General features: G+C 43.0%; 1 protein-coding gene across 1 annotated transcript in view; it reads right to left on the bottom strand.

Moving 5' to 3' along the window:
- The window catches only part of aldh4a1 (aldehyde dehydrogenase 4 family, member A1), a 56307-nt gene continuing 45895 nt past the window's right edge, over positions 1-10412 (bottom strand). The window contains exons 11-15 of the mRNA XM_072478214.1: positions 8653-8700; positions 8372-8524; positions 6374-6495; positions 2135-2253; positions 1-1258 (exon numbers count right to left, since the gene is read on the bottom strand). Of these exons, the coding sequence (XP_072334315.1) occupies positions 1146-1258; positions 2135-2253; positions 6374-6495; positions 8372-8524; positions 8653-8700 (555 nt within the window). The 3' untranslated portion in view covers positions 1-1145. The remainder of the gene's footprint in view (positions 1259-2134; positions 2254-6373; positions 6496-8371; positions 8525-8652; positions 8701-10412) is intronic.

Raw genomic sequence — 10412 nt, 5'->3', positions numbered from 1 at the left:
TTACAATTCAGGTATTCTTCAAATTTATTCAGCAAAAAAGAACTCAGTTATCAGCTACTAATTCATAATGAAGTCATTTACACATTCTTTCACAAAAACTGCAAGTACTCCTCATTCGTTGTGTCTAAAATTCTTCATTGGTGAATATTTGTCTAGCACTTCATATTTTGAATCACCATTTGGCCCTATTACAAATGGGCCAATCTTTCTGCAGTTTAGTTTTCAGCAAAGCTTTAAGTTATTGCTAACAAGGCACAATATCCCACAATAAGTTGAACCGGTTCCAAAATCACCCTCATATATTGTTCCTACTTGAGAGATAGCAGAGATTGCTGGTCTGGCTACAGCATAAAACAATTAAATTCATTTAAAATAAAGACAGGAAGAGACCAAATTTTCAGAACCCCCCAAAAAATAAAAATGTATAGTTGAAAACAATTTACCATAGAAACAAAACTGATGAACATTCTGAAGTCAGTACATTCCTAGTTTTCCTTCAGTGCTACGTTCCAGCAATTTACCATTAGTCCAACATTTCTGTTGATTCACTGGATGCTTAACAATTATTGCAAGTGTACTTAGTGCTTCCTACTGTGCAACTCGAGTTGAGATTTACATTAATGATTTTTTGCAGCTAGTGATTTGTCAAACAGTTATACAGTAAGATTTAAAAAAACAAATGTTTAAGTTTACATATAAAAGCAAAATATGGAGGATAACGGAAATCATTAGTAAGCACCCATATATCTTTCATCAGAGCATCAGTCAGATATTTAATTTTCAATGAGATAAAACCCTGCTGTGTCAATACTGTGAATTATACTGTTTGAACATACACTGGAAAAAAATGCACAGAATATTATTAAAATTACACGCACAGTCACTAAAACGTTTCCTCGCTTAGTCTCCAGTCTTTTATTTTAAAACCCTGCCATTGACTTTGACCTGTGTTGAGCCAGACTTTTGAGAATTTAATCTTCTACACCACTCTGAAATGACGGCGGACGGAAGCAGCATTTCCCAGATGCACGGCTGGATATGAAGTTCAGGTAGTGGCTTAACAGTCAAAGGTGTTTTAGTAAATGTTTCAGTATTAATTTGTAACAATGTTCGATTGGGGCACATCAGTGCTGCCCTTTATGTATCTATTCCATATAAGGATATTTCCATTTGGTCAAGGGGGTATGTGTCTCCTTTACAGATTGTGGTGATGTCCAACGGAGGATGTAGTGGGGACCTCCAGCCTTGTCATTCGTTCCTTGAGGAGAAGAAAAAAGCTACACTGTTAACGGTGTCTCGATTTGTTTAATCATAATTGGAGTTTACTGCATTCTTAGGAAATCCTCTCCATTTTCCATGTGTCTGTGGAGAGATGGAGCTCTTGTGAATGAGAGAGAGAGAGAGAGAGAGAGAGAGAGACCAACGCAGACACAGGGAGAATGTGCAAACTCCACACGGACAGTGACCTGGGGCCGGCATCGAACCTGGCACCTCGGCGCCGTGAGACAGCAGCGCTAACCATTGCCCCACGGTGCCAGCCCTGAAACTCTTGTAATGCTCAAGTAACACAAGCGCAAAGTTTAATTTCGATTTTGCAGGACTTAAAATTTTTATTTCCAAACCTTCAATGGTCGACAGGTCTTTAGGTATGTGTAGTTCCCTTGTACATGATTTTTTTTAAAAGGGAACTTTTTAAAAAAAACACTGGATGGTTTGGCAACAGGAAAGACCTTTGCAATAACCAGCAGGCAGGCCAAAGGTTTGAATTTTTCCCCCAGTATATGAAAAAAACAAGTACCTCTCACAATAAATTCAACTGCAACCATTAAGTGCAATATATATATATATATATATATATATATATATAGTGTATCTGCATTCAGGCTGGCAACTTTAGAGGATTCAGTGCCAAAGACACAATTAGCAACATAAAATTCATACTTTTAAAAAACAAAACATGTGCTAAAAATAAAACATTGTTTCGGGGATTCACAGAGATTCACATCCTGAATGGTAAATGTGAGACTTGAAAGGAATTTGAAGTAAATGGATGTTGGCTCTAAAAATATCCCAACAGAAAGATGATTCTGTAATGTCATCAACGCACAGGCTGTTCTAAACCCGATCCACTTACCAGAGATGCGAGCTCCTCCAAATGGCTGCTGTGCCACAACCGAACCAGTTGACTTGTCATTGATGTAGAAGTTTCCAGCAGAATACCGTAGAACTTTACATGCTTCAGCTACAACATTTCTGAAATAAAGAAGGTTTTAAAATAAAATGAAACGGTCAATTGAATGGGAAGGGGGTTCCTTTTAAAGGGATGCGGGTCTTTTTAAACCTTGGGTGGTAGTGTCAAACAGGCTTTAAATATCTCTCCTGATTAAAATTGATGCAAATTAAAATTGGGCCAGGTGTATAACTTGCGGTGGATAAGATGTTGCCAGTTGCACCTTGTCACCAGAAGTTAATGGTACCCGTGTGTCAGCAGCCTGGAAATTTGGGATTGAGCAGTTGTGACGAACCCCATGAGGAAAACAAAACTTACCATTTAAATCGGTAGTCAGAGTTCAGGAACTACAGTTCCCATCAGGGAACCCCTCGGAGTTCCCCCCAGGGTTTCTGCACCTGTGCTAGTTGGAAAATGGCCACATATGTGCCGTTGGTCCATTTTCACCACCTTCAGGCCAGTAAACAGTGCTGTGCGCAAGCAGTTCAGTTTTGAATCTTTTTACACCAGAAAACCTGCTTTGCACTGAAGGGGAAAAAAGACCAAGAGTGAAAATGGTCAGGAAACTTGGAACCAGAGTGCCATTCCAAGGAATGTGTCCTAAGGAGCAGGTCCCAAATAAATAAATAGATCCCAAAACAGGGTGTGGGGGCTGAAACTGGCAGCAGAAAACAATTTCAATTTAAGGAAGGAGGACAGGAATCGGAAATGGGTCCTGTCGAGTGAAGCTAAAGGCTTGGAGCAGGGAAAAGGCTCTGAATTAAAGAGAGGGAGCTGCAGTTAGCAGACCTGGAGCAAACTAGGCTTAAGAGACGCCCGAGGATCTGAGCAGGGAGCCGAAGGTTGGAAAAGGTGCCCTTTAGAGCAATAGTGTTCTGCTTGGCATAGCTAAATATCCGGGATTATCATATGGTGCGGTCTCTTGTGGGTTTAAAAACACTTGCACTTGGGAGCAGCATGGTGGTGCAGTGGTTAGCACTGCTGCCTACGGCGCTGAGGACTGGGGTTCGATCCCGGCTCTGGGTCACTGTCCGTGTGGAGTTTGCACATTCTCCTTGTGTCTGCATGGTTTCACCCCCACAACACAAAGATGTGCATGTCAGGAGGATTGGCCACAGTAAATTGCCCCTTAATTGGAAAAACATAATTGGGTACTCTAAATTTATTTTTTTTAAACTTGAACTTAAATGGGATCGGTGAATCCTGTACAGAAATCAGTATGTGGAAATACTGGGCATTGGAACAGGGCTATATGAAATATGTTACAGAGGTTGGGATTTTAAAAATAGCTTTGACTGCTGCTAAGACTTATCTGGGTATCAAAAGTGTAACATTAGATCATTTAAAATCCTTAACTAAGGCTATACTTGGAGAGTTGGCAGATAAATTTAAGATGGAAATATAAGCAGGATCTGCTAAAGTTGATATGATTAAAGTAGTTAGTAAAACTGTAGGAGTGGTACAGGGGTGTTCCCTCAGAACCTACTGGAAAGGGGGATTTGGCTCAGGATACCCTTTGGAGCAATGGTTTCCTGCTTGGCGCAGTTAAATATCGGAGAGCGTGTGGGCAAGGTGAAGCTCGAGTATCCAGGGGTACGGGGCATTGGAAGGAGAGTTTGAAACTCTGTAAGTGGGTCCTTGCTGAAGATGTCCAAGTGGAAGCTTTGTCTGGGAGAGAATTCCAAGGCAGGTTCTTATTGTGTGGAAATTAGATGCCCTCATGAGAAAGAGGGAGAGTGACTTTCAGTGAGACCAGGCTGGCTCACGGTGTAACAGGATCTGGTGAGGCTTGATGAGGAATCTATAGAATCTGTTTTGGTGGCCTCTGCCACTTGATTTGGAGTGTTCTGCCTGACCCAGTCGCCTATTAGTTCACATGTACCACAAACCTACCCTGAATAGTCAGTATAAGATACATTTTGTAAATTATGTGTTCTTTATGACTTTGTATGTATCTGTAAAGATATGTGGGTGACTTGACTCATATGTACTGAAATTGTTTTTGTCTAGTGTACTATAGTTAATTCTTTCTTGTTTAATAGATGTTTTATTCTTTCGTTAAAAGCTCACCAGTAGACTCCTGAGAATCTGTTCAGTAACTGCCCACCACGATTTCTAAAAAGAATAGAAGTTAAGATCCATCAAGCCAGGTTCCATCTGGAATCCGACTTGTCCAGTAGTAACATCAGCTGGGATCCGAACTCAATGGAGTAAATTTTCTGGTGCCATCCACTGTGGTAACCATCACGAGCGGGACATGAAACTCTGACCGACCATTGGAACATCCGTTGACCTCGGGTGGAAATTTCCAGTCTCGGACAGGCAAATCCAGCCCAATGTCTTACTATCGCCTCACTATTTATCAACATTGTAAATGACCCCATCTTATAGAAAAGCTTTTCTTAACCTTAAATAATAATCTTTAATAATCTTTATGTCACAAGTAGGCTTACATTAACACTACAAAGAAGTTACTGTGAAAAGTCCCCAGCTGCCACATTCTGGCGCCTGTTAGGGTACACAGAGGGAGAATTCAGAATGCCCAATTCACCCAACAGCACGTCTTTCGGGACTTGTGGGAGGAAACCGGAGCACCCGGAGAAAACCCACGCAGAGTGAGACATGCAGATTCCTTACAGACAGTGACCCAAGCCAGGAATCAGAACCTGGGACCCTGGTGCTGTGAAGCGGCAGTTCTAACCACTGTGCTACCGTGCCGCTTCATATTGGAAATTAATTACTGTTCCTAGTCACTCAGGGTTGAGATGTAGAAGTAAAATATTTTAATTAGAGGGTCAGCACAGTGGCGCAGTGGATTAGCCCTGCTGCCTCATGGCGCCGAGGTCCCAGGTTCGACCTTGGCTCTGGGTCACTGTCCGTGTGGAGTTTGCACATTCGCCCCGTGTCTGCGTGGGTCTCGCCCCCACAACTCAAAGATGTGCAGGCTAGGTGGATTGGCCTTGCTAAATTGCCCCTTAATTGGAAAAAATTAATTTGGTACTCTAAATTTATTTTTAAAAATATATATATATTTTAATTAGAATTTTGGAACATAGTAAAGTGTGAAAAGGGTAATAAATAAAACATTGCATGCGTCCCAAATCACTAATTGCCACATTAGTTCTTTCTATATTACACACCCAGTACAAAGACAGTCGCTGTATGAATTGTAAAGACATTCTCAACAGTCCTGAAGAATCAGCTGAGATTATGAACAGCACTTAATTAGCTACAAGCAGCTCAGAACCCCTCTCCCACGCACCAGTGTTTAGCTCAATTCACTTAACAGCTTTGCAGTCCAGATTCAGTTTAATTTCAAACATGGGGAAATAAATAAAAGACGGCATTGACCAAACAAATGGGAACAGATCTGGAACAGTCTGTTTGGCTAGAATGAAGAAACAGGACAGCAGCTATTACACTGCTGGATGTCAGTGTGTGCAAAGGGAATGGAGGACCTAATTTCAAAAAGTGTAAAAGGAATAGAGTAGTGCTAATGGTGGACTTCAATTATACTAAAATAAAAACAAATTAGGGTAGCACGGTGGCACAGTGGTCACCGCTGCTGCCTCACAGTACCAGGGACCCGGGTTCGATTCCAGCCTCAGGTGACTGACTGTGCGGAGTCTGCACGTTCTCCCCGCGTGTCTGCGTGGGTTCCCTCCGAGTGCTCTGGTTTCCTCCCACAGTCCAAAGATGTGCAGGTTAGGTGGATTGGCCATGCCATGCTAAATTGCCCCTCAGTGTCCAAAAGGTTAGGTGGGGTTACGGGGATAGGATGGGGGCATGGGCCTCGGTATGGTGCTCTTTTGGAGGGTTGGTGACTTGACGGGCCAAATGGCCTCCTTCTGCACTATAGGGATTCTATGATTCTGGGAAGGGTCTTCCGATCAGAAGAAACTTGCAAGAAAATGACATTTTTAAAAAAGTCTGCAAATAATAATGGCCGAAATGTGAGATACATTTCAAAACATACGGATTGATCATTTTTAAATAAGAACTTTTGCCAGTGATTTTAAATACTGGTCTGAACAATGGAAACTGGCACAAGCTACTTACTCTCTGTACAACGCACGGAACATTTACTACCACTAATCATAGTATCAGGATATGCTCTCCATCACCCTGCTAACAAAAACTCACTTATCCTGTGCGAAGACAGCACCAGTGAGACCAAAAGGCGTGCTGGTGTCAATCAAGTGGAGAATTTCCTGATATTTGTTGTCAGGATAAACATATATTGCAATGACTGGTCCAAAGATTTCCTGAAAGCAAAGAAAAATACAATTAGATCATAATTCATAGTTATGCTCTTCTTGATAACTCTATGGCAGCAGCAGAGACATGAACCCCAGTTTTAACTTAAGCCATGCAGACGTGTGACAAGCTTTTTCACTGCATCGTCGAGAGGCCAGAGCCATTTTAACACCCTTGTGCTCGTCAAGATCTCCAGGGATTGAAGAGGAGACTGGCTGTCGGGAGGGGGATTCTCGGCTGCAGGTAGCCACATTTTGGGACTTGACGAATCAGTCTGCAGCAGCCAGTTGAGGGGGGGAAAGAAAACAAATTGGACAATGGTTGTGGTTGTGGTGGGAACTAAGATCCTGCTCAACAAGAAAACAATAAATATAAACTTTTACCTGGGCTGCTTCTAGTTCTGGATCTATTTTGTGGCAGCTTTCCCTTGTGGGTCTGCACCTTGCAAGACTCAGCCTGGCATTAAACTGGCACTGTCGTTCGGTCAGTGTCATTGTACCTCAACTTTGGAATACTAATGAGGCTGGTACCTGTCTGCAAACCCTGGGAATTAAAACTGTAGACAGCAGCGCTGCACAACTAGGGAGGCAATACTCTGCCCCCATGCCATACCCCTCCTCACACGTGCACTGTTCTAGTTAAAAATCACAGCTTTACAGACTGCAGATCAACCACTCCCCCAAACAATCACATCCAAAATAATATAGCTTTCCAATAAACAATATTTTGCAATTCACATGGGACATTAAGGGGCAGACTGCAGATATTCTCAATATCTAAGCAGGATCAATTTCCTCGGATGTTCGTGCAAATGTTTCTAAAGCAAATTTTGATAACTCTGAAACATATTCAAAATGAACTCATCGCACATGAGGGGCGGAAATATCCCATGCCCCTGTCGGCAGGTTCAATGGCGGGCGGTGGGAAATAACTCATTAGGAGATGCAAAAATATCGGTTTTACATTGGCATGGATTGATTGTGGCATCTTTCGATACTGGTCTCCATGGCGGGTCGCGATTCACGCAAGAGGCCAGTGTGAAACAGATTTGCATCCCGCTAATGGGATGCAGATGAAGGCCCAACCCAAATTTTCCCCCCACACCTGCTTCTCCACAATGCCAGTGGGGAAAATCACACCAGTCCAAAATATGTCTGGACCAACATGGTATGCAAAAGTCAGGACTTAAGAATGCCTTGGGTAGCTCACGGAGATCCAAGGAGAAGATGGAGGGCTCCATGGTCTGGTAGCTGGAGCACTATGTAGAGCACTGGGTGGATGGAGCTTCATCCAGGTGGGCCAGGGGCGGTCCGGTGCTGCAGTGGTTAGCACTGCTGCCTATGGCGTCGAGGACCCAGGTTCGATCCTGGCTCTGGGTCACTGTCCGTGTGGCATTTGCACATTTTCCCCGTGTCTGCATGGGTTTCACCCCCACAACCCAAAGATGTGCAGGTTAGGTGGATTGGCCATGCTAAATTGCCCCTTAATTGGGAAAAAATTATTGGGTACACAAAATTTAAATAAAATCCAGGTGGGCCATCCAGTCTGCCCCATTTGATGTCAGGAAATTCCTGACAGCATAATTAAGTGTCAGGGACACAAGATTCTGCGGAATTTCACGTCTGCCTCTGCAGCAGGAAACACTCTCTGTCCCCGCCACAGGACTTAGTCTGGGATGGGAGAATTCCACCCGAGGATATTGCTACAACATATTGATACAGATATATGTACTTATCACACTTAAGGAAATCACTGCATTTTGACATGTACATGTGACTCTTCAAATCAGTCGATGTAATCTATTTAGAGAGACTTTGCAATGTCAGCTACCTGACTTTCTTTTGAAAATCAGATATTCCCACATTAATTGGCAGAAATTCTTACCTCTCTCATGATGGGATCATGAGGATCCTTTGACTCTATAATTGATGGCTCCACATAATAACCAGTCTTGTCATCACACTTCCCACCTGCAATTATTGTTAAATTCGGGGAAGACTGTGCATGTTCAATCCATTTCTTTATCCGAGCAAAGGACTGAGAGAGAATTTAAAAAAAAGAGAAAATCATTTCACTGCGACACATGGAACACATCCTTCGAAAACATGAAGGATGAAAACTTCTCTATGTCTTAGAATGAGGCATGTTGCAATAATAATCTTTACCTTGTCATCAATAACCGCTGAAAAGAACGTTTCAAAGTCATCCACTGGCTAAAAGAGACAAAATGTTATCGAAATACAAATTAGTATTAGTATGATTTGACTTAATACTCCAGTCACAGCTCAAAACCAATGCAAGAACCATACATAATATAATCAACATAATCCAGATATATTGCAGACTTGTAGGAAAAAAAATCACTTGACAAATCTCAAACGTTGGGCTCTGTGTTTAGATCTAATTTAGACCAATTGAATTGTAGTCTCCTCCATTTGCCAACTGGAGGATTTCCAGGTTATTTTAATTTTCACAGCCGTAATGTCATTTCAAGCACTGACAAGGTCCAATGGAAAGACCTCAAGATTACTAATGTGGACACTGGAAATGCAGCATTGGCGTAATAGATGTTTTATGGAGGCTAACTGGGGCACACTATTACTATGACTGCAACTTGCATTTATATGGCCACTTCAACACAGCACAATGTCCCAAGCTGCTTTACAGTGGCCAAAGGCACAGGTGAAAGGCATTCCCAAGAGGCTGAAAGCATACTTTGGGATGGGCTGCGAGGCTGGTGGAGCAATATTATGAAAGTATTTAAATACAAGAACCAGGATTTTCCATTTCGGGTGTTAGTAGACCGGGATCCATTGCAAATCAGAAATGATAAGTGTGAGGGGCTTTGTGTGGCGTGGGGTACAAGCAGCATCGTTTTAGAGGAGTAGAAGTTTATAGAGGATGGAGGATATTAATCCAATGGTTTCCAGCCCAGCATTACGTTAGTCTGGATATCACAGAGGCATGGATGAGGGTTTCAACATCAGATGGATTGATGTATGAGTGAAGATAAGAAATGTTACAAAGATGGAATTAGATGGTCTTTATAATAGAAAGGACAGGACATATACAGGTGGCTGGGAGAGCAGAGAGGTGAGCAGATGATGAAGATTGAGAAGTGGGAGGGGAGATAAACTGGGGAGTATGGAGTGAGGCGCTACAAAGGGTAAATGCGACCTCCTCGTGCGCAAGAATGAGCCTGATGCAGTTCAAGGTGGTACACAGGGTACATATGTCTTGGGCAAGAATGAGTAGGTTCACGGCGGCATGGTGGGCAGTGGCTAGCACTTGCCACAGACGTTGGGGCAGGCTTCGATCTTTCTGCTGTTAAAGAAGGACAAGGACCCGGTGTAGTCTGGATCATATCGGCCCATATCCTTATTGAAGGTAGATGCCAAGATATTGGTAAAGGTTCTGGCAGCAAGGTTGGAGGGGTCTCCCAAAGGTGATAGGAGAGGATCAGACAGGGTTCATGTAGTGAAGGCAGCTGTTTTCAAATGTGAGGAAGTTGCTAAATGTGATCATGTCTCCGGCAGAGGGATAGGGGACAGAGATGGTGGTGGCACTGGATACAAAGAAGGCGTTTGATCGGGTAGAGTGGGGTTATTTGATCGCGGTATTGGAAAGATTTGGAATTGGGCCGAGGTTTCGGCATGGGTACACTGCTGTATAGGGAGCTGATGGCAAGTGTTCGCACTAATAATACGAATTTTGGATACTTTGCTCTGCACCGGGATACGAGCAGGGGTGTCCTATGCCGGCCTCCTGCTGTTTGCATTGGCTATAGAGCCTTTGGCCATCATGCGAAGGAGCTGGGGGTTGTGGAACAGGTAGTGAGGGCGTGGGTGGAACATTGGGTACTCTTTATGATGATCTGTTAATGTACATTTCGGAACTGAGCATGTCAGTGGGGAGTATAATGGAG

This window comes from Scyliorhinus torazame, chromosome 16, assembly GCF_047496885.1.
Source record: "Scyliorhinus torazame isolate Kashiwa2021f chromosome 16, sScyTor2.1, whole genome shotgun sequence".
NCBI lineage: Eukaryota > Metazoa > Chordata > Chondrichthyes > Carcharhiniformes > Scyliorhinidae > Scyliorhinus > Scyliorhinus torazame.
This window is presented reverse-complemented; position numbering and strand designations above follow the sequence as displayed.